The following is a 24,983-nucleotide window of genomic DNA, read 5'->3' on the forward strand; positions in this document are numbered from 1 at the left end:
CTGGAAACTTGATCACCATCAGCGTAATTACTACGTGTTACTGTTTCTCTCCCCGCAGGGCTGCAGCCAGCGGTCTGTCGCGCGTGCTTGTTTGCCAAAGGAGCCGCCCCGGGGAGAAGACTCGCAGGGGAGTTGTTGCCCCCGGGGATACCTGCCGCCCAGCCGAGGGGGCTGGGCGGCCTGGATGCGCAGGACCCCGCCCCGCAGCCGCTGACGCCGGGCGGCGGCGAAGTTTGGCTGCTGAGCGGCGCGGCGCAGGGCTACTGGACAGCCGGCCGGCCGGCGGCCGCGGCGGCGGGAGCGATGCCGGGGGGGGGCCTGTTGCCGCTCTTCAGCAGCCCCGCGGGCGGAGGCCTGGGCGGGGGGCTCGGCGGCGGCGGCGGCGGCAGGAAAGGGTCGGGCCCCGCCGCCTTCCGCCTGGCGGAGAAGTTCGTGCTGCTGCTGGTGTTCAGCGCCTTCGTCACGCTCTGCTTCGGGGCGATTTTCTTCCTGCCCGACTCCTCCAAGCTGCTCAGCGGGGTCCTGTTCCACTCCAGCCCTGACCTGCAGCCGCCCGCCGACCACAAGTCCGGGCCCGGGGCGCGCGCCGAGGACGCGGCAGGTGGGCGAGCCCGGCGCCGCGAGGAGGGCGCGCCCGGGGACCCGGCGGCCGCCGTGGAGGACAGCTTGGCCAGGATCCGCGAAAACCACGAGCGGGCTCTCAGGGAAGCCAAGGAGACCCTGCAGAAGCTGCCCGAGGAGATCCAAAGAGACATCCTGCTGGAGAAGGAGAAGGTGGCCCAGGACCAGCAGCGTGACAAGGCAGTGTTCCGGAGGCTGCCCCCGGTGGACTTCGTGCCCCCCATCGGGACAGTTGGCCGGGAGCCGGCCGACGCCTCCATCCGCGAGAAGAGGGCAAAGATCAAAGAGGTGAGTGCACCGTGCTAGCAATCCCTCCCCACCCGGCGTGTGTTCCAGGGAGAAGCGACGGACCTTCGCAACTCTTAAGACTGCAACATTACAGTGTAGGGGGACGTGGAGGTTTTTCGCTTCCACCAGGTGCAGTGTCAACGGCTTTTTCATTTTCCTTTTCTCGGTATCATAGTAGATGTGGCCAATTAAGATCTGAAGTTGAATCCCGTTGCTTTTAACTGCCGTGCTCGGGTGAGCATAAGCCATGCGAGGTAGATATTAAATACGTGGGCAGGTGGCTTGCAAACCTTCTCCTTCACTCGCCGATATACAGTTAATAGTCCCTGAGAGCAGTGACGGTGAAGGTACCAAACAGCCTCTAAATAAGGCTTGGATGTGTCTTTGAAATGAGTGAAGCTTGAACGTAAACGCAAAGCATCAATCACACGTGGTAAAAAGGTTCTAAACAGCCAGCCAACGCCCCCCCACCCACTCACCCCGGGCGTGCAGTCTCCTGGCCCCATTCTGACAGGTGACATCCTGTGTGTACTTACAGCCTGTAAAGGTGAAACGAGAACTTTCTATCATAGGGGGCACATTGTTGTTTACTTTTTAAAAAATGAAAATTTAAAAAAACCAGTCTAGTGCCTCTTGGATTTCTAGGGTACGGTCAGAGAAAGAGTATTTCATGTGATGCAACAGGTTTGCCTCTGCAGCTGCACGGTGATGACAAACTTAGTCTAGGGCAAATATGGTCTTGGATACATCTTTCATAATTTCTTTCAGGGAATTGTCAGTTAGAACTTGTAACATGTGGTTGGTTCATGACTGGCTTAAGATAAAGAGGACCTTAAAGATCATTTCCAACTGTCATATTAAAGATGAAAGTTGAAGGGCCCAGAGCCCAGAGCCAGTTAGTGACCGAGTCTGGACTTGAAGCCCACACTTTCTCCTGGTCACCTGTCACCAGGTTCCCTGTGGACATGCCTCTTTCCACAGCGACTCTCCTATGTGAAATTATGCCAGCCTGGATTTTACACAATCTAAGAGCTGTAGGAACCATATTGAAACTATTTCATCCCAGATCTTGATTCAGATTTCTAAAATATGAATGGAAGTAATATTTTTGTCATTTTTTAAGTTTCACAGATCTGTGAAAATAGATTTTGTGCTTTGACATTGGGTAGGTGATCAGGAAAGGAAGCTTCCTGATCCCCCCATTTTCGGAGAGTAAACAGAATGTTGAGGTGGTGAGGAGGTGTTTAGCTTGAGTGGCTACAGAATGGAGGCGTCTTGATTGTCACAGGATTTGTGACTTTAATATAAGACCAGATGAATTTGGTTAAGCTGTAATTGAGCAAGTTCAGGTAGCTTTGGGTCCCTTGCAGCTTACACAAGGCAGAATGTCTTCTTTCCTGTGCAGATAGCTTCTTTTCAACTCCATCAGCCTTTCTGCTTCTTTGAGAAACAGAACATTCTTCCCCAGTCATAGAACCCTCCCAGACTTGGGAGTGGATTTCACTCCCCCTGACAACATGTGTCTAGCAGTTTCCGTTCTCCACGAAATCCTGACAGGGCTACCAAACCAGGAAGGTGGAAAAAAAGCTCTACTTCTCACCAAACATTTCCCTCCCCTTCTGCCAGCCCCCTTAAAAATGTCCAACCAAAACCCATAGAGAAATTAACCCCAAATCTGTGTCTGCTTGTGTTTCCCTTAAGTTTGAAGCAGTGTAATTTACACATTTCATGCTTCAAATTCCTATGAGCTGCTAGTTAGTGCAGATCACAGTTGTCCAAGAAAATTATTTTAAATACTAAACATGCATGGATGTTAAAAAGCTATTGGTACTGACCAGTAGTGATTAAAAGTGCATTTAGAGCAGAAGCAGTGGGACACTAGTTTCTGTCAATTCAGAACAGCAGATTAACAGTACACATGTCTGTCCCTATTAGATCCATGTTATCTGTGTCTCTAAATCAAAAGTTCTTTATTAACCGTGTAAAGGAAATTTATGTAGCATTCTTTGTCAGTGTGATGCTAATATCTTAGCACCTAGATGTTTTGAAACTGCCCAGTCTTGCATCAAGTGGTAGAACTAAATGTGTTCTTTAATATTCTATGTTGCCATGAGAACCCCAAAAACGCTGGCATAATTTATAGCTTCAGTATTTAGTCAAAGGATAATGGGAAGAAATGGATTATGGTTTTTCGTTAGATTACTTCAGGCAGATGTGTTCCTTTGTAAACCAAAAAAAAAAAAAAAGTAACTCATGCTGTTATAAAACTATGCTGCAAATGTTCGCTTTCAGAGAGGAAGAGTGGTTGCCTATTGTCAGTAGGGTGTTGCACTTAACACATTTAGATTCGGTTTCCGGCACCACCGTGGACTCCTTGGGGACCGATGGATCTTTGCCTTGATTTTGATGTTTATTGTTCCTATATGTTCTAGTTCTCTTTATATATTTAGGTTCTCTATCACACCTGAATACACTAATACTTTTATAGATAAAATTTACTGGGGATAGGCAAGTCTAACATGTTGGGAGCTTGGACTGCAATATCCAAGCCAAACTTTGACTTTATAAATTTGGTTTAAAGGCAGCCAATACTATTTTTGTATTTTCAACACAGTTGTGTTACTGGTACTATGGTAAATTTTTAACAAATTTGTGCAAAGGGGAGACAGTCTGTAATTTCAAGTAGGATATTGCCTAACACCCTACACAAAAAGGTGTTACGTGCTTTCTAGGACTCATTTGACGGATGATAATTCTTTGATGTAAAACTTAAAATTCAAATTAAAATCCCCTCCCACATGAAAACTTTGTAAATAACTTAACTCTGGAATTTCCCTGAAATTTATACATCGTACATATTTATTTTCATGAGTTTGATCTTTTTAACATTGTACTCAAGTTGTCCTTAGCTTCGAAAAGCATTATTATAATAATAAAGCACTGAAGTTAAAATAGCATTATGGAATTTTTAGAAAAATAGTCCGTTTCCTCTGCTACTCCAATCTTTTTTTAAAATCAGAAAGCTGTTTTTTTTCTGGAGGCTGCACAAAGAGCCTGCGCTGTTGTTTAGGATTAGAGCCCTAATCCTAATTTAGAGGATGAACAATTCTTCTTTCACTTCCTGGAATTATGAGGAGTCCCTGAGTAATAGGAAGACAGTCCCTGAAGACAGTCAGATTGTCAGAGGGGGTTCCTACCTTCGCAGACTGGAATTCTCACCAACCTAAATGGGGTTGGGGGGTGGCTGACAGCCAGCTTTGGGTCCATCAGATAAGGTTTTAGGACCAGTCAGCTGTGGGATCACAGTTGTCTTCTCTAGATTTCTCACAACAGGCTTTAGTTTTTTATTCCAGACCTATTTATATAATTATATGTTTAAAGAAAATGTTCATATTGATGGTTAATGGTTAAGAAATATTTTTATACCTGACACTAGCCATAGATGGTTCTTGAGTCTATAATTTATGTTAACTATTGACAACCTGTCTGTTAAAGATCAGATGTGGGAATAATCTACCTTGACAGATTAGAACAAAAAACTTTTATTTTGAAACTTAACTTTACAGTTTACTTATATGGGTGGCTCTGGTGTGGAAAATAATATTTGCAAAATAACAAAAGCTACAATTTGGAGACCTGGCTCCAAAGGGGCTTAGATCCCTTTGGGTTGCTTTGCACATTCTGCTCACCCTGCAGTGAAACACACCTGATATTGAACATGGGCAAATGGGAGATTTCCCCACTCTTAGGACCTTCACAGAGTAGGTAGGTCATAGAGTGTCTGTAAATGTTCCTCTCTTTAACAAGCAGATGAATAAATTAAGATTTCAACAGCGTATATACTAGAGTAGATGCTGACTGTTGCATTAGTATAGGAAAGCAAGAAAAGACTGTCAATGGATAATCAATTATGTTCAGCTTAATTTTCTGTAAGCTATTGATAGTTTGTCTGAGAGGAGTCTTCTGTCTTCCTCTTATCAGGTAACTTAAGATTCATATAAAGGAGCCATGTATAGGACTTTGAACCTAGTTAAGGGTGTGGAAAGAGGTTAAAAATATGCATTTTTGAGTCAATGCATCTGTATTTCTTAGGTGAGCTTATAAACTAAACTATCTTGAGAAATTTTTCCTAGTATTTCACATGTGTAAAAAGTGCTTTTGTATGAGATCTGAATTTGTTGGAATTCAGTGGAGAACTTAACATATTTGTATTACATTATTTCATAAGCTATGGCAGTACAAATTTGTTATTGAAGAGAGTTTAAAGCATGTGTCTCAAGGTCAAAGTGGAGGAATACTACAGATCAGTATGAGTGATGAGGGCTAAACATACACGGTAGATCAGAACTGCACTGGACCCGCTTATACCCCATAGCCCGGGAGAGAACCTGGGGCCTTTTAAGTTCTTTATCACCTACAAAACCGTAAAAATGTATGTGTTCTGATAAAACACTTTGATAAAAACAATGAATTTTGATTGGCCAGAGTAGGAGCAGCCACTCTGTGGGCTCCAGAGATAATGTGATATGCCTTTCCGGTAAGTAGACGAAAACAATAAAGGAGACACCAATGTTTGGTAGTTTAAGGGAGAGATTCTTTCTTTGGGGAGACTAAGTCTTGGCTTTTCCCTCAGTGTTCTTAGCCTAGTGCCTTGTTTAGTGTTAAGTAATTGAACTACCACTAACGCCCCACCGCTAAATCTGTTTAAGGGTCTTTTACACAAACTCTGCACATTACTTTTTCTTGTTACCAACAATATGCCTTAAAAATTATAACTCTGATTTTTAAAAGTAAACGTATGCTCTGAGTCATAAAGTATCTGGATGAGACCTTAGAGATAGCTCAACTCGTTCATTTTAGAGTAAAGGCAACCAAGACGCAAAGATTGTTCTGGAAATCACATTGCCAGTTAGTGGTGACGTTGAGAATGGAAGCCCGATTCTCAGTGAGTGTTGCTCACTGTCCCGACACAACTTGCCTCCTAAATAAAAAGCCCGAGAAGTGTATAAATTGGCCCTATTCTTTGTTTGCAGACCCTAACGTAGAGTGAGTGCAGAACACACACAATTCTGCAGTATTATAAATTTGACTTCATATTAGTTAAGTTACATTAACTATAGTATATATTTTTTTAATTTTACTAGTGGCATGATTTAAAAGAACTTCTTTTTGAAGCCGCCCAGGGTAAGTTTGATATGACATCTTTTTCTCATTATAAAAATCTCTGCAGGAAGCAGAGGCCTTTGTAATCGTTCCGTTGGACATTCTTTACAAAGAGATGGGGAGGAAAAAGGGAGGGAGAGAAGAGGAGAGGAGAGGTGGCCTAGAGAAGAGGGGGGTGACAGGTGGGGGAGCTCTTCCAAACGGTAAATGGGTAAATGTGCGTTCTCTTTTGACATTACACTATACGTAACAGAAGAATTGACAGCTAACCCGAAGGACTATTTTTTTTAGAAAGTAGACATATATTTAAAAATCACACCAATCGATGGCCTCTTTGCTGTAGGAGCACAAAGGTCTCTTTACCCGAGGAGGTCTTGGAGAGTCTCTGCATGCCCTTACCTGTCCCTGCTCCATCCTTTTGTAGCAATGTGGCGGTGAGAAGGACCGGCTCTGGAGTCATGACCTGAGTCTGTATCTGGCCTCTTCCATTTACTAGCTTTGTGACCTTAAGCAAGTTGCTTAATCTTTCAAAGCCTCAGTGTTCCCATTTGTAAAATGGGAGTAATAATAGTAACCCACTTTGCTGGATCAGAAGGGTTAAATGTGATCAGCCACACAAAGCACTTAGAATGGTATCAGGCTTGCAGTGAGTGTATAATAAATGCTACTAGCTATTTTTACTGTTGTTATTCACCACCTAAAGCCATCAAGCCGAGATTACCTTGTTTCATATACAGCTTAATAAATCAGGGAAGTAGGTAAGGAAGTTTCAAGTTATGAAAAAACAGTTTAAATTAAGTTTGAAGCCTAAAGGAATACATTTCCGGTTCTTCAAGATGATCTTTCCAGACGGCCATGATTTTATTGTGCTACTGTCAACTCGAATTTCCTCAGATTCCTGCCAAATTCCAAAAACATTTGGGTATCTTTAAAATTATATACTTCTTCAGCTTCTGCACCTCAAGATATGTGTTAAGGAATTAATTGTCTCTTTCTCACAGTCAAATGTGCTTATTCCTGAGGTACCATCTTCTCAGAATAATCACAGTTCTTGAGTTACCTTCTTAAGCACTGAAATTGTTCCCCAAAATAGAGAGAGATTGAGTAAAGTGCATTTTAACCTGTTTTGTCTTTGGAAGAACATTTTTAAGAAGTGAGAAGAAAGTTATTTTAGACTTGGCAAAAATTTATATAGTTAGATCAATTCTATAATCAGAGCTCAGTCTGTCACCCGTTGGTCAGAATTCACATAAATCAGTTGTACCTTGTAACTCAAAAGATTTTGGCCTTTTTTGAGAGGTTTGAATTTAGATTTATTTGAGTTTCAGGCCTAGAAGGACCTCAGAGATCCTGAAGCCCAGTGCCCATTTTACGTATGAGAAACAGCCTGGTGAGCTGTGACTTCCTACCATTCCCCCAGTGCACTAATGGCAGAGCTGGGAGCTGCCTCCTATCACCCAGGCCCTGCTCCTCCTGTGGTATCTTGACTCTGATGAGAACGTATGCTTTGGAGGCTGGCTAGCCTGGCCTTCCCTTCTGCTCAGCCCTGAATGGCAGGCCAGCCACAAGAAGTCGGACTGAGCCCATCCTAGAGGGAGATGGAACATGTCTGCTTGGTAAGGTATTGCCTGAGAAAGCAATCCTGGCTAATTCCTTTGCTTTGAAGAATGCAGCAGCACTGCCCCACCCCTGCTGAGCCCGGATAAAGACTTCTGTGATCATTAGGTACTTGAAAGAACACCAAATGAGATTAGGCTTAGGAGCATTTAAAACTTGCAGCCCTCATTTCTGTCTTGAATACTCTGGCAGTTGCTTTAGGTACATTAGAGCCCAGGCGTCCTGCAGATAATCCAGAACAGAGATGATAAAATTCAAAAGCCCTCGCATCCTTTGTATTTACTTGACTTTTGTCACTAAACTGCCTCCCTCACTTCTTTTTTTCTGTCAGTCCCTTTGTCTCCCTGGCCCTTAAGCTTATCAAATGCCTCCACTGCTTTCTGATCACTCTTGCTCTACATCCTTTTATACAGTGACACTCAGGCCGTGTTAGATTAACTTTCATTTGCACTTTTTCATGTATTTATATGTGATTGATTGTCCTGTCTCCAGTCCTTGTTGTGAGAGTGCTTGGGATGAGAGGAGGCCTGGAAGTGAGGGGCTGAAAACCTGATGAAGGACGCCAGGTTCTGCAGGGGGTGGTTTACTAACAGCACACCACACGTTCAGACAGTCTTTGTTGCAACACTGGTGGGGATGCCTGTTTGCCTTGGCTAGGAGTTGATGAGAAAGGGAGTGATAATAATTGAGGTACACAGGCCTGTGAATGACTGTGGTTGAGACATGAACTCAGGCCGGCCAAAGACCACGAGCTATTGCTGGAATCTCCATATCTGCCAAATCCTTTTTCATTGAATAGTCTTTTCAAAGTCCTATGAAGAGCACTTGATTCTTCTAAGGGCCAAGAGGGTCCAGAGATGGGAGGCCAGGGCTCCTGGCCCATGCTGGGGGTGGCCATGTCCAGCTTCCCTGAGCTGATGTTTGGGGCGTGATTGTCTGAACCTAGTTCCTCTTTCACAAGAATATGTGCTGAAACTACTAAGAGTGTGTGTTTCCTCACTCTGTCTCTGTCTGTCAGGGCACAGGGCAAAATGACAGACCTGTGGGATGATTCAGGCAGCACACGGGTGTGTGCCCAGTCTCGAAATCTCATTCCCAGCTACCTGAAATCTCACCATCATTGCTTCCCTTTCGTTGGTGTATTGCTTCTTAAAGGCTGCTGTTAAAAGTATATCACTCAAGTTGCCCAGCAGAAATTATTATCCTTAGAGATTTGTCTTAGCAAGGGCGAGAATAGGTTTGCAAAAGCAGCAAGTACCTTTCATTGTGTTGTTTCATTATAAACTAATGCTTGCTTAGGAAAGTACAAAGGAGTAGAAAAACAGAAAAAAAAAATCCTTCACAGTTCTACAGTCAGTTAGAAACTGTGTTCAATACTACTCCCTGGCCCAACATATAGTTTATTTTTTTCTGCGGTTATAACTACACTATATGTATGTGCTTTTTTCATTTTATTTTAAAGTGTCATCTTATGATAGCATAATATATAAAATAGAAGCATCATAGTTGATCTAACCATTTTCTTGGACCCGAACATTCAGATTATTTCCAGTTTTTTGTTTTTATAAAAAATGCTGAGATAGGGGCCGGACCGGTGGCATAGCGGTTAAGTGCACGCACTCTGCTTTGGAGGCCCCGGGGTTTGCAGGTTCGGATCCCAGGTGTGCACCAGCACACTACTTGTCAAGCCATGCTGTGGCAGTGTCCCATATAAAGTAGAGGAAGATGGGGACGGATGTTAGGCCAGGGCCAATCTTCCTTAGCAAAAAAGAGGAGGATTGACAACAGATGTTAGCTCAGGGCTGATCTTCCTCACAAAAAAAAAAAAAAACCACAAATAAACAAAAAAGCTGAGATAAACACCTTCGTCCACTAAGTTTCCATCTCATTTTGCATTGCCCCCACCCTGTATGTATGATTTCCCCTGAAATTCTGTTTTGTTTTGTTTTTTCCTTTTTTGGTGAGGAAGATTAGCCCTAAGCTAACATCCGCTGCCAATCTTCCTCTTTTTGCCTGAGGAAGATTGGCCCTGAGCTAACATCTGTGCCACTCTTCCTCTGTTTTATATGTGGGTCACTGCCACAGCATGGCTGGACGAGTGGTGTAGGTCTGCACCTGGGATCTGAACCTGTGAACCTGGGCCACTGAAGCAGAGTGCGCCAAACTTAACCACTATGCCACTGGGCTGACCCCTCCCCTTGAACTCCTAAAAGGAGAAATGAATAGGTCAAAGGATCATAGTACATTTTGAGGGATTACTTTTCAAAAAGGATTTATACTTCCACCTGTAATATAATGAATGTAGTCTATTCAATCTTTATAAATTTCCTAGGTGAAGAAACAGTATCTTATATATTTAATTTGCCTTTTTTTGAGCAATATTTTCTCATGTGTTGGTTGACGAGTTGCATTTCCTCACTGTGAGTTGTATAGAACAAGGAAGTTTTTAACAGAGCAGGATTAGAAGAAGGCAGAGTTGGGAGGCCGAAGGAGTGGGTATCAGACAGGGTGGATCTAACAAGTTGGCTGGAGGGACGTTGGCTCCCGAAGGAGGCAAAGTCCCGAAAGGTGATAGACAGAATTTTATTAAACCAACTTGCAACAAAATTTGCTTCTTCCCTGGGCTGAGCACCTAGGATAAAAAGTACTCTTTATTGGTAGGAGTACTTACCAAGCACCTCGGAGCAGCCGGCTGTCCCTAAGACCCAGCCAGCTTCCATGGGCTCATCTTCATTGTTAAGTTGTAGTTGGGTTTTTCCTTCAGATAGTTGAGGAAGGTGTTGGCCGCTCTGGGGGTTTGGGGAAGGAGGAAGGGCTCTCGTTCTCTTTAGAATTCATCAGGATGGTTTCCGAATATTTTAAGATCATAGTTGAAGATCAAAAATAGTCCAAATAGAATTTCGGAAGTGATTTTAGTAGTGCCAGAAAATGGCAAGTCTTACAAAGTTGAATTCTTAAAGAAGAAAAATTAGCCAAAAAGAAATCATTCGTAAGATTTCATAACAATATACATTTCTGTGTTTGAAGGGGCAGGCTAATCTTTTGTATGCTACAAAAGAGGCCTTTGGTGTTGAAAATAGGATAAATATGCATTTGTCTGAGTATTTTATTTTAGAATAAAAGAAAAGCATGATTTGTTTATGAAATTTGGCTTCTGTGTTTTTTGGTTGTTTTTGTTTGGTTGGTTGTTTTCTTTGGTTTGTTTGGTTGTTTTTCTTTCTTTTCTAATTTCTTCAAGTAATGTGTTTTTAGTCATACCTTTTTAAGATAGTGAAGAGCTGCACATTTCAAAATGTATTTGTATTCTGACCTTGGCTAGTTCATAAAAGTCTGCCAAGCACCAGGACTATTTAAATTTGGTTTTGAGACTGCGTTAACATGGTAAATAATGATTGACATAAATGTACTATATTATTTTTATAAATTGTGGTTTGAGATGATACTAATGTTAGAATATTTAGGATGCCGTTCTCTGAGACATGTTATTTTTGTAGTCAACTAGCAGTGTTGAATATTATAATGTATCTAGTCAATACAGGTTTTCGTCTCATAATTAGAAATGCCTCTACAGTCCATATTGTGTTTTCAGGGGTTATTAGCCCAAGTCAGCAATTTTATAAGGCATTCTTATTAAGTGTAAAAAGGACTTTATGTAGTAAAAAACGTATTTTATAATTGGCATATATTTAATACACTGTGTATATTCACTCATATTAAGCATTTTTGTTAGTCTTCATTATTTAATTCTCTTAGGGGTTACCTAACTTAGAATGCATGATGAAGAACTCGGTAGCTTTAAAAAAAATGCAGGGTGTGCAATTTGAGGAGCATAAAAAATGAAGATGATTTATTAACTATTGTTGAAAGCTGCTTTAGTAGTTAGGGTGAATAAAAATTGTAATTTATGAAATATTCTGTCAGTAATAAGATAAAGCCATATCATGGGTTGGAATTACTTCTGTTTTCTCTTACTGCAAGAGTACAGAAGCTCTGGGACATTGGCTCTTCATAGTTAACGAGTCTATTCCAGGACTCCACGTGGAGAGCACGAGAAAGAGCTTCCCCTAATTCATCCACCGGGTCAGCCAGCCCTGGGCCTTGCCTGTAACAGGACCCAGTAAATATTTGTTGAAAGAATATGCTTTTCTAAACAAACATACCAAGAAGAGTTATTCAGGTTAAAGGTGACACCCCCCACCCTTTATATAATCACATAATCCAAAAGTGGTGTCCACTCGTGTTTAGAGCCCCTTCCTGTCCTCATAGGCTACAAGCTGTTGTCTTTTGTGAGGGAAGACTTGATTTTTAATAACAGTCAAAAGTCATTCAGAACAAGATCTAGTGAATAAAGTGAGTAATCGATGTAGGAAACACCTTTTCCACTTTTTAAAGTAGTTTTCAGAATGATTTATAAAATGAAAAACTGAGTTCATTTTCTTATATGACATAAACTGGCTGTGAAGGTGGTTCATAAAAAATCTTTTGAGCAGATGTCACATGGCTGAAATAAATGTAGAAACTTGAGATATTCCTTTGAAGGTCAATACTTACGAATATAAAAGTTCTGTTTTATTTAAAAGTTACTCTGCTTTGTATTTACACCCAGCATTTTGTCTTACAGGAATGTGATTTTTAAATTAGGCAGCGTCCTCATTCATTTCTGTTCATTATATCTAGAGTTGTGGACTGCATTTAATAAGAGCTGACTTTTTTATATTTCAATTTTATACATGATATACCTAATTACAGTTGGTTTGGTTTTTTTTTTCCATCCTAGCGAAAATTTTTGAGCAACAAAGGTGTTTTTATAAGAAATGCTTACAGTGCCATACCGAAATGAAAAGTCATAGGTGAGGTGTTATTTTCCATAAGAGAAATTAGAATTTAATAAAAATTTTCTCTGTAAGAAGGTGTGATATTTTGAGAAAGAATCTTGGTCTTCTGTTTCCTAGTTTAATATTGTGTCTCCTGAAAAGTGCTGCCTCATATAAATAATTGTGTGGTAGAGGCTCTATGAATTTTCTGAATTTGCAAATGGTCCCTTTCCATTTCATTCTGCAGATCACTGTTAGATTAATCTTCTGAAAATAACACTTCTCTCATATTGCCCTAGGGGTTTTAGTGGGCCTCCATTTCCTACGGAGTAGTGATTCAGTGAATCGCCTATAGAGCACGTTACCACCCAGATTGCTGGGCTCTGCCCCCAGAGTTTCTGATTCAGTGGGTCTGAGTGGGCCTCAGAATTTGCATTTATAACATATTCCTTGGTTGTGATACTGATATTGCTGGTCCAGTGACTTTTTTTTTTTTTTTTTGCTGAGGAAGATTGGCACTGAGCTAACATCCATGCCAATTTTCCTCTAATTTTTAGTATGTAGGCTGCCAGCACAGCATGGCCGCTAACAGAGCCGTGTAGGTCTGTGCCTGGGAACTGAACCCAGGCCGCCGAAGTGGAGTACACTGAAGGTAACCACTAGGCTTGGGGCCTGGCCCAGCCGGTGACTAAATTTTGAAAAACATTGCTCTAGAATAAAGTCCCAGCTCCTTAAGCAGGCGTTCATAGTCTACACATCTGCCTCAGTTTGCTTCTTGAGTCATATCTCTTAAATTAGGAGGGACTCTGCTTTAGCTAACCTTGCATAGTTACTGTCTCCAAAACACACCTAATTTAGAGCCTTGCTTTGTTTACGTAATTCCTCTCAAATGGAGTGTCCTCTCACTTGCTCAAAATCTGTGTCCCCCGTGAAGCCTCTCTCACACTCCCAGCCTTTACTGATCCCACCCTTCTCCAAATTCCCGTGGCATTTATTACATATTTCTGTCTTTGGCCTGCGTGTTGCTGATGTCATGGGCATCTATGTTATCTTCCAACTAGATTTTAGACCTCCTAAGTGTGGAGACACCTTTTTCTATCCCTTAGGTTCATGGCCCAGAATTTAACCGTGGAAGGCAATTTGTCTTAAATGGAACCAAAATGAAAAACAATTTAAGTATATCACCAAAATTCTTTCCAACCTCGTCAGACTGTGAGGTAATATGGCAGAGTGGAAACCCTTCTGAGCCTCCCTTTCCACAGCTGTGACATGGGGCTAATAATTCTGTTTAGTGGAGTTGTAAGAATTAAAGTAGAAAATATATGTGAATCTCTCAGTACAATGCCTGGCATGTAGCCTTATTCAATTAATAGTATTTATTTATTAGCAACTAGGGATTGATTGAGTAATAAGCTAGGACTTCGTTAAGAAAGGGGGTTGTTGGTAAGTAATTGGATTCGAGAGTCATTTCCAGGAAAGGAAAGGAAGTTTTGGCTGCAGTATTGCTGTGTTAACCAATAGCCTACATTTTCTACTGTTACCTCCGTCCTTAGTGGTTGTTGCCAAAATCCCTGCTTCCTGTGACAGGAAAGTAAGCATTCTTGTGCCTTGTTTCAGCTGTTATCTCACAGAAGTGATGCTTATCCTTAGGAGAACCAGGAAGAGGGTGTCCATTCATCAGTGTCCAGTTGCCTCTGGCTTCCTGGCCTGGTGTCACACACATACTCAGATTTGAGGGGAGGAAAAAACCACAGAGGAGAAGGATGAAATCTGGAGAAACACCTTGAGGGCGTAAAAAGAAACGTTTTGTGAGCCGAAAAGCTGAAAATGTTCCATTCAGAGAGAGCTCCGGGTATAAATTTAGCTCAGTAATTAGGCATATGGTGCTTTCATTTAGGAAGTATCTGCGCCCTTTGTGATAAGATCCGTGGACTATTAGAGCTGCTGCAGCCGTAGCTACGTCGGCAGCCGAGATTGCTCAAGCATTTAAAACAAGAATTGAAGAGTGAAATGGAAAACGTAATTAATAATTTGTTCTTGGTTGGTTTTAATCTGATCTTTATTAACTTTGTAGTTTATGCCTGGAGGATTAGATGTGAACACCAACTAATGGTCTAAAAGTTTACTTGTTTTATTGGAACATTATCTTCTTAAAGACTTTCTGAAGAACAGTTTGGCTAAATTTAGTCTTAACATAAGAGACAACACTTAAGTTTTTATGATTCATCCTAAAATAACAGAAAGCTTTGATCTGTGATATTATTAATTTTGAGTTATTTCATGTTAAATTTCAAACTAGGTTTTATTTAATAGAAACTGAATAATATAGAGAGGTAAAAGTTTTCTTTGCTGCCTACGAGTATGTTTTAATCTCCTGTTTTTTCTAGCTTTTTTTTATGCTCCCCTTCTGTCTGTTTTTTCTGTCTTCGAATTTTAAATCTGCCTGCCATTGGTGGTGAAGGAAATAGGAAAAGTTAAAATCAATGGTATTTGTATTTTCCATGCCTTGTCAGGTGTTTCTAAAATTGATTGAAAACAAATAGACAATTGTAATTTTATATATAGGAAAGAGTCTTATTCCAGGATATAGCATAGTATGATGAACTAAAATATAGAGGCTTTAAAAACAATTGGCCTTGGAGGTGTGAGGAAGGGAGATGCTGTTCATCTTTTTCTTTCTTAATGCTTCTTTAAGGTGGTCTCTCTAGAATATACCTGTAAATCTGGGATTCAGTGCATTTGCTTCCGTGGTTGTAGTTCTCCACCCACCTGTGATCTGGGGAATTACACTTTAGGTTTTTGTAAGGCAAAGGCAGTAGAATTTAGGCTGTTAGAAGGAACTTTCTGGGGGACTAGGAAGAAGTTTGACAAACTGTACTACCAGGTCTGAGTTAACCAGTTGTAGATTCCTCGTTAGGAAAACTGCTCTGGCTGTGTGTATTCTTGATAAGTAAGAGTTTTGACCTAAATCCTCTACTTTGACTCTGATGTGGTAATCGAGGTTTAGGATTTTATAGCTAAATATGTCACAGGTAATCAGGTATTAGTTTTAGCTGTCTTAATTTTTGCTGTCTGTTTCTGTCATACCTTCTAACCCATGCCGTTAATCATCTTCCATCCTTTTGTGTTTTCTCTCAGAGAGAGGTGGTGCTAATGATGCAAATGCAGATAGCAGAAAGGTAGCAGAAGTCGGGTTATATATATTACACATGTCAGATTACTAGTCACCTCAATAATCAAGAAGTGTGTCTGATTATCAGCAGGGACTGAGCAGCACTCTTGCTTCCTGGAACCTCGAGAGGTGAGTTCCAGATGTTAGCCCTGGCACATGGACATATCACCTTTTCCCTGACCTGCTGGGCACTCGCTGTTAGGTTTTGGAATTCCCCAGGGAGAAAGCTACCTTGTTACTGGATTGGTTAGCGTACTTGTGGCTCTTGATGGAATCGCTCTCGAAAGCTATCTCAGGAAGGAATGGCTTTGATTGATTTGAAATCTCACGCATCACCAGACTGTTGCTAGGGTTTTTCCAAAACACAGGGGATTTTTGCAGACAGCACTTTCAGGAACTGATCTGAAGATGGTAAACTAAACTGGCAGGGAGTGAAGGTTCTTCCTCCACCTCTAGGTGAGAGCACTGCTCCTGCACTTTGCTCTGGAGTATCCTGTTTTCACAAACACCAGGGTCACAGAACGCATTAGTGGTCATAAAAGAGAGTATCTGTATATAATGCACCCCAGAGTTTTCCATCGTTATATAACAAGACCCCAAGTTAGATATTTCCTACTTTCTTTCTTTTTAATTAATTTTTTTTTTTGCTGAGGAAGATTTGCCCTGAGCTAACATCTGTGCCGATCCTCCTCTTCCTCTATTTTATGTGTGGGTCACCGCCACAGCATGGCTGCCAATGAGTGGTGTAGGTCTGTGCCTGGGAACTGAACCTGGGCCTCCAAAGCAGAGCATGCCGAACTTAACCACTAGGCCAGGGGCTGACCCCTGGATATTTCTTTCTTAAACAGAATTTTGCCTTACTATTTAAAATAAGGTTTTTATTCCTTAATTGACTTTAAACCTCAGATATTAATTTGTAGGTGTATTTGGTTTAGGAATAACGTCAACAATAACAATGCCGGATAATTTTCTCTTTTTTTCTAGGTTTAAGATTGAGGTAGCAGTTGAGACCACATGCTTAATAAAAAAATACAGTTTCTCAATTATTCTCTGAAATATATTCCCTTCTTTCTCCCAGTAGAAGGTGTGTGTTACTCTTCTTGTTCTGAGAATAGTCTCCTTAAGTGATTTTTGCATAGCTTGATCTATATATAATTAAAACAACCAATAACTTGATTTTTAGAGTCTCATCTTTGCATAGATTTTGTCTCTTTTTACCTGCAGTTTTAGTTCTAGAGTGGTGGAAAGTATGAAAGTAATTACAGCCTACCGTGTGTCGAGTGTTTACTTCTTGTTAGGCGCTCTGCTCACCACTTGACACACATCAACTCATTGACTTCTCAGAACAACCCTGTGAATTCGGTGTTATTTTCTCCATTTTGCTCATAGGAAATTGAGGCCAAGAAGGGTCAAGCAAATTGCCCCGGGATACAGAGCTCCTGGGTGCCTCACCTGGGACTTGACCTGGGTCTGTCTGGCCCTGGCACATCCTCCCACTGCCCTCACGTCCAGTGAATGCCCCTCGGCATCACATACACACACACACATGCACACACACGCATGCCTTGGCACCCTTGAGGATCTTACCCACCTTGACTAAAGAACTGGGATTCTTGTCACAGAGTCACTCCTTTGCCTGAGAAGTAGGGGGAAGCAGGAGCATGAGGGTTGACACTATTTCCATCTCAGCTTGTGGCAAGCAACATACTGGGGTGTGTTTTTAGGCTTAATTCTGGTGGTAAAACCCATGATCAGTTTGTTTGGAAAAGCTTCTCTTGAGAGTAATTTTATGTTCAACATTAAGCACATTTACTAGTGTGTATTAATATATGTGTATACACCTTAATGATATATATATACATAATATATACATGGTTGTGTGTGTGTATATAATTATCTAAAATAATGCTTTGAGCATAAATGAAAGTAATTGGGAGTTCTGGAAAGTTGTTTAAATCAAAATGGAGAGAAAGAAGATAGTCTCTGAAAGAAAGTCTAAATTTGCTTCCTTTTCTCCCCGTAGTCTTGGGGCAACTATGACTCCTAAATTTTAGAATAAATAATCTTGCAATTACCTAATTTGTAAGTGAGGCATTCCATAAAGTATAACCATATGAACACAGATGAAATGTGAATTTTAAATTCATGGCGAGGTATATTACCAAAAGAGATTGTGAGTCAGAGTAGCATGTTTCGTGGTTACTGACTTGACACTCAGGTTTTCTATAGAAATGACAACATAGACATGTTTAATTGGTCCCAAGTGATGATACACCGGACAGTATAACTCTTCCTAAAGTATATGCAAATGGGGCGGTACAGTAATCATTCACATCCAAATGTTTTAAAAAATGACCTTAATATCACTTTCCTTTAATAAATCAAATTAAGAACCATTTCCAACAATACTCCTCCCAGAGATATTTAGGAGTACCATCCTGTGCAAAACACTAGAGAGATAACAGTAAGCAAGACAGACTTTTGTAACCTCTGCCCATCTAGAATCCAAAGGATAAAGAGGAAAAGGCAGGGTGATAAGTGCTTTAGGAGCGAAGTGCAGGGTGCAGTGGGAGCCCATGAGAGGGACACGCTCAGATTTGGGGGGTTCAGGAACACTTGCTGAAAGGAGTGAAGTATTAGAGAAACCTGAAGATGAGTGGGAGTTAGCCAGTGGAAGGGCAGGAGGAGGCGTGCTGCAGAAACAGGGAAGGGCCTCTGTGCGGGCTCTGAGGGTAAGCCAAAGAACTGGAGCAGGGAAATGCCTTTGAGAAGAGAGAGCTGAGAAATGGGCCAGAGAAGTAAAGCAGAGAATGGATCTTGCAAGGTGTTTAGACTTTACCTTGAGATCATTGGGAACCATGGAAGGATCTTAAGTTGAGGAAATAATATCGAATTTGCATTTTCAGATAAGAGTGGAGTCAGGGACAATTGTTAGAAGGTTCTGCAGTAATCCAGGTGAGAGATGATGATGGCCTGAATGCACAAGGAGATGGGGGGTTAGAGACAGTGAACAGATCCTTGAAATATTTGAAAAATAACATTTAGAGAACTTTGTGAGCACTTGCCTAGAGAGGGAGGGAGGAAATGGAATCAAAGACAGTGCTTGGGTTGCTGGTTAGTACAAGGGGTTGGGTGATAGTGGGGACCCAGGGGAAGGAGAGGAGTGGAGAAATTTGATGGATTTGGTTTGAGGTGTTTTGCATTAGATGAAAAAGATGTCCAAGTGGAGAAGGTCTCTCGTAGGCAGTTGGAAATATACGATAAGCACCACAAAGAATGGACTAAACTAGAGATACCAATCTTAAGACCATCAAGCCATGGGAGTAAATAAGCTCCCTCAGGGGTAGAGTGTCCTGTTAGAAGAGTCCAGGGCCTAAAGCCTTAGGAACGTCAGTATTTAAGGGATGCACAGAGTAAGAGACAACAGAGAAGGAACCGTCAGAAGCACAGGAGGAAAACTAGCAGATGTGGCATCTTGGAGCATTTTTGAATATTGAATATTTTAAGTAGGGAGTCTCAGCAGTGTCAGATGCTGCTGAGAGGCAAGGTAAGGACTGAGAATTGGCATTTGGATTCGGTGACAAGCAGGTAGAAAGCGACCCCTGCTGGAGAGGATTCAGTGGCATATTTGGGTTGGAAGCCATGTTGTAGTGGAGGTGAGGTAGTATAGAGACAACTCTTTCAAGAAGGCCCCAGAGGATGAGACTGGAGAGAGGGGGTGGTAGCTGCAAGATAACGGGGACAACGGGAAGATTGAGTAGAGAAACTGAGCACACAGTTGGGGCAGGCGGCCATGGCACTGGCTCCATCTGCTCATTTGTTTGATTTTTCTTTGGCAGGTTCCAGCCACTCTGACATATTCGGAGAAGGCAGACAAGTAGGTTGACCTAGTCTTGGGGTTTTCCTAAGTGCTTGGAAGGGAGAGAAGATGCATGGTTCCAAGTGGTTTTTGTGAGAATCTGATACAAGGATCATTTGTTTGTAAGAATATGGAGCCCACTTACTTAGGTTAAAGAAAGTAGGGAGGGATATTTATATAAAGACAAGAGGGAGTATCTCATGGATTCAGGTCAAGAAGACCTCACAAGGCCTAGAAGGATGAATCTGGAAGGCACCTGGAACCAAGACTGCTATTCCTCCAGTTTCTCATCCTGGACGACTTGATCTTTTGTCTGTGGACCTGTCTGCTTTATTCTTTCCTCTACGAACAAGCTCTGTATGAATCAGCCCTCTAGTTTACATGGCCCATGAGTTTAAGTACTAATAGAGGTTCTAAAAAGCATCTCAGAGACTCAATTCCAAATTCCCAGGATGGAGACTCTGACCCAGCTGTAGTTAGGTGTCTAATTAGCTATGGCCAAGAGGTGGAGTATTGGTTTTTAGTACCAATGTAGCCGTGACACAGAGCCCCCTGAGTGCGGAGAGGAGAGGGTTGGCTGGCTGCACAGAGGTCTCCCCCTGTTCTGCTGCACCCAGCGGCATTTATCTTATTGGAAGTTTCTCTGCTGTAGAACTACTTGTTAGAGGCAGATTGTCCGGAGTCCTGCTCTGTATTCACTACAGAAAGTTCTGCCTCCTTGAAATGATAGTTCACCAGCATTAGCATTTTCACGTTGTTCCGTTAACTGTGATACAAACATGCCTGCATAATGTTGGCTCGTGAACCTGACATACCTGCCCTGAGATGTTCACTGTTTAACAGCCTGTCCTATTGCTGCTTCATAATGTGATGATGTCCAAACACTTTAACTTTAATGGTGACGAATTAAAACAGACACACATACACACACACACACACACCAGAATTTGATTCCAAATTTACAAAAAAATCAGGTCTTAGCATTCATCTTTTGGAATCCTACCTGTCCATCAAGACCCAACTTAAATCTTAGCAGTTCCACAAATTCTTAGCTGGTCCTATCGCCCTTCAGCAGAAAATCAGTTGTCTTTCTGTGCTTTTTATGGCTTGCTTTGTTTAATCCTGTATAATGTGTATATTACATTTTTTTCTGTTAAAGGCAGCACATGCAAAGGCAATGAGATGAAAGAGCTCATGGCTTTGTCACTTATTAACAGTCCAACCTTGTGTCAGTACACAAGCCTTTGAGCCCTTCTCATCTGTGAAAGGCTTTCATGGCTGTTGTTAGGAGCCACTGAGGGAATAGATGCAAAACTATTTGCTTCCACTCTGATGCAGGTATTGATTATTTAAGGAAATAGTTTGGGGCTTGAAAGACCCTTATTGGCCACTTGGTAATTCATGGCATGGCAGTAGTTCTTCCTTGTCTCGGGCATGCTGTGTGCAGTGTTAGTTTTCTGTCGCTGCTGTAACAAATTATCGCACACGTAGTGGACAGTACGAGTTAATGTCTCACGGTTCTGTAGGTCAGAGTCTGAGTGGGCTTGTTTGGTTTCTCGGCACTAGGTCTCATAAGGCCAAAATCAAGGTGTTGGCCAGCCTGGGCTCTTACCTGGAGGCTCTGGAGGAGAATCCACTTAGGGTTCCTTCAGGTTGCTGGCAAAATTCAGTTCCTTGCGACTGCAGGGCTGAAGTTCCCATTTCCTTGTGGCTACCAGCTGGGAGCCTCTCAGCTCCTCAAGGCTACCTGCGTTCATGTTCATGTTGCCTTTCCATTGTCAAACTGGCAACATGGCATTGCGCACCGCTCAGCTGAACCTCTGACTTTCCTTTCTGCTGCGTCTCTTCTGCCTCCAGCTAAAGAACGTTCTCTGCTTTTAAGGGCTCAGGTGACTAGACTGGGCCCACCTGGATAATCCAGGCTTATCTCTGTATTTTAAGGTCACCTTGATTATCCTCAATTAACTTGCATTACATCTGCAAACTCTCTCTTTGCCATGTACAATAACATATTCACAGGGCCAGGGATTAGGGAGTGGACATCTTTGGGGGGATTTCTACTCAGCTCCTGTGGGCACTACGTGTGACGCAGTCTGTGAAGCCAAGTGCAGTCCCTTATGTACAAGAGCTGCTCGGCTGCCACTGGTGAATTGTGTGGCCTGTGGCTGTGGTTTGTGATCAACAAGGCTATTACCCAGGAGATATTTTGTGTCTCAGGTTACTGGTAGGGGTAAGCCAAACCAAAAAAACCCAAGTTTTATGGTAGCTCCTTTGTATAACTGACTCTAATTGCTATATGCAGGTAAATAGGGAAGAGAAACGAAAGATGCATCCACATGTAAAGAGTATTGATAAATAAGAAGAATATTCGGTTCTTTATTCTTAGAGTTTTTATTGAGGCCTTACTTAGTGCCTTTGATAAAGTATCTTATTTTAATCTCATTATTGTTCCTATTTTACAAATGAGTATTCTGAACTCAGTAGGGGTATGTAAGGTGCCCAGTGTTGTAAGACTACTAAAAATCTTGAATGAAAAATAATTCTGATTTGTGTTTATTCTCCCTCTATCATATGAGGTGTAATGTAGAAGTCAGGAGCACAAACTCTGGAGCCAGATTCCTTGAGGTTGACTTCCCTCTTTACCACTTATGTGTCCAGTGACCTTGGGCAAGTAACTTAACCTCTCTGCACCTCAGTTTCCTCATCTGTAAAGTGGGAATTAAAATAGGCTCTACTTCATAGAATTGCTATTTAGGATCAAATTGAATCGTGCCTGGTACATAGTATTATGTAAGTCTTAGGATTATTATTATTATTCTAATCCAACAGTTTGTTTCAACCATTGGTTCTCAGCTGGGGCCATTTTGCCCCCCAGGGATATTTGGCAAAGTCTGGAGAGGTTGGCTGTCACATCTTGGGGTATGTGCTGCAGAGATCTAGTGGGTAGAGGCCAGGGATGCTGCTAAACATCCTACAATGCACAGGAAGCCCCCCTACAACAAAAGATTATCCACCCGAAGTGTCAGTAGTGCTGATGTTGAGAAACCCTCTTTTAAACCAGTGGCCTTTTATTGTTTGAGTAACAACTTCATTTGCAAATAAGATATTCATGTTTCGTTAAAGACGTCTAACACTGAAGCTATTCATGCCTGACAGCCTTGGGGCTGAGTTCTACAATAATATAAAAAGAAAAAATATTTTCCAGTGTTAAAAAATACCATTATTCTGTGAATCTGCTTGTCAATTTTTATATGTAACACAGATTTCACAAGAGTGTGCTTAACCTCTAGAACACACAATTAGGTGTTAGAAATACTCTGTTCCTATGAAAAATTGAATGGAATTTCTAATTTTCTTAATTTTCTAATTTTCCAGTGGGTGAACTTTCTTCTGTAGATCACAGGAAAGCAATTACTTGAATTTGGGGACTTGATGTTACTATGTATGTTGAAATACAGTAATAGTCAAGGTAACTACCTCTTATGGTTACCTATGTAGAATTTACCTACACTCTAGTATATGGTTTGGAAAGGCCTGAAACATTTTTTCCAGTGTCATTTTTATTTCTGAATGTTATGTAAGGTTTGTGGGTTTGCTGTCTTCACTCCCTCCCATCCCGTTCTTATACATATCTAATGATTTAGAATATTCAACTACTCCTTTCTCTCCACCACCCCTCACGCCTGTCACCTCCACCTCAAGTTTAGCTATTTGTCTTTCTCACTGTCCAAGACTATATTTATCCATTCTTATTTTCCCAGGATTTGTCCTTTTGATGAGTGGGTCAGTTAGTCGTCAACACCTCTATTACACTGACATCCCAGGAGGGAAAGGAAAGAGTCTGGTGCATTCCCATACCCTCCTTTCTGTTATCTACCTGGAGAAACTGAGAGCCACAAAACACAAACACAACAGCAACAACCGGCAGCTATAAATCGTTGTGGATTAAGCAGAACATGACATGCCAGGCACCATTTAGGTGCTCAAAAATACATGATAATTATTACATGATTACATGATACAATTGCTAAGTGTTGGCAAAATGTACGATTGTGATCATGTTATAATGGAAAAACGTTTTTTTGTTGTACTTAACCAATTCTTGGCTTATGTAAATATCAGCAAAAGGAAAGTGCTAATTGCAGCGAGAATGACATCCACTCCATCCTTTTTGGGTCATTATGTTACAACTTTGAATCTACAGGTACAAAGAGAAACACCCAGGCAGTTCATTTAAAAGGAACAAACGAAACGTTTTTGATATAAACCGTCATCTGCCATACTTTGTCATTGGGGCTAGAAACTGGGAAAAGCAGTTTACAACAGAATTGCCTTTTTTAATGTGGTCTTTTGTTAAATTTCACAAGTTTGTTTTTGTGACACTCTCGAGAAGCGGTAGAACAGTGATAACTACTTCTTCACAGACTTCGTGATGAAGAGGGATTAGCTTTAAGTGTCACTGGCATCTTTCGAGGGTTTGGACAAAGTCCAGTTCAGTTCCCGTGATCTCAGGCTGTTAGAACGGAGAACCTTGTCTGTCAGCAGCCACCTACCTGGCTGTGGCCTTGGTTGCATCCTTGAGTAGCACATCAAAGATCAAGCTACATAGCAGTGGAAAACTAGTTAAGGCCTTCCTTTGACTTTGAAATGACTGCTACCAAAATCTTATTTTGCGTGTTCATAATTTAGAGCCCTGTGTTGAAGGCAGTTTGGAAAAACTCTTAACAGCTTTATATGGTGAAACATTGGGAAATGCTTACGTTTCTTCATCAAGAATTAGTTGAGCTGGGAAGGGGGACCTTGGATTACAATGAATCAGCATTTACTTTATAGAAGGAACTTTTGTAAACAGCATTGGCTCAGCAGCAGACATCACAGGACTGTGCTTCTTGCCTCCTGTAAGTGTGTAGAATGGCATGTTACTGTGATGGACTGGGCCAGGTCCTAGAGGGGACCCAAAGCTAGAGATCATGCTAGGAAAGGAAGGCAGTTCCTTTACAAGAGATGGTTACCAGGAGTCCTGAGAATAGAGTTGAGAGGTGAGTCTGGGTTCAAAGACTGCCAGCAGGGCGTATCACAGCAGTCATGGGTCTAAGCTGAGCGGAGCCCGGTACCCAGAGGCCGAATCAGGGAGAGGAGAAAAGGCAGAAGTGGGACCAGAACTGTAGCACTTGGTGATGCTGATGAGACTTATCACATATGCACACAGCTGTGCACGGTTAGCCCCTTGTGGCTAGGAGTTGAATGTAGCATTGGCCCTGTAGCTATAGGTGTACAGATGTTTGTGGAAGGAATGAATGGTTCAGCTTGGCACAAAGCAATAGGTAGGAATGGAGTTGGGAGTTGGGGTCCAGGGAGTCCAGTACTAGGACAGCTGAGCAGTTGCCCCCCCACTGCCCAAATGAATCTCTTCTAGAATTTGCTCTCTTCCTGGCTGATGAAGGTTCGA

At 41.8% G+C, this 24,983-nt stretch overlaps 1 protein-coding gene across 1 annotated transcript in view; it reads left to right on the forward strand.

The window, feature by feature from the left end:
- The first annotated feature begins 300 nt into the window (after window positions 1-300).
- Window positions 301-24,983, forward strand: part of MAN1A1 (mannosidase alpha class 1A member 1) — a 154,660-nt gene continuing 129,977 nt past the window's right edge. The window contains exon 1 of the mRNA XM_058566376.1: window positions 301-909. Within this exon, the coding sequence (XP_058422359.1) occupies window positions 304-909 (606 nt within the window). The 5' untranslated portion in view covers window positions 301-303. The remainder of the gene's footprint in view (window positions 910-24,983) is intronic.

This window comes from Diceros bicornis, chromosome 23 (genome assembly GCF_020826845.1).
Source record: "Diceros bicornis minor isolate mBicDic1 chromosome 23, mDicBic1.mat.cur, whole genome shotgun sequence".
In the NCBI taxonomy this organism is placed as follows: domain Eukaryota; kingdom Metazoa; phylum Chordata; class Mammalia; order Perissodactyla; family Rhinocerotidae; genus Diceros; species Diceros bicornis.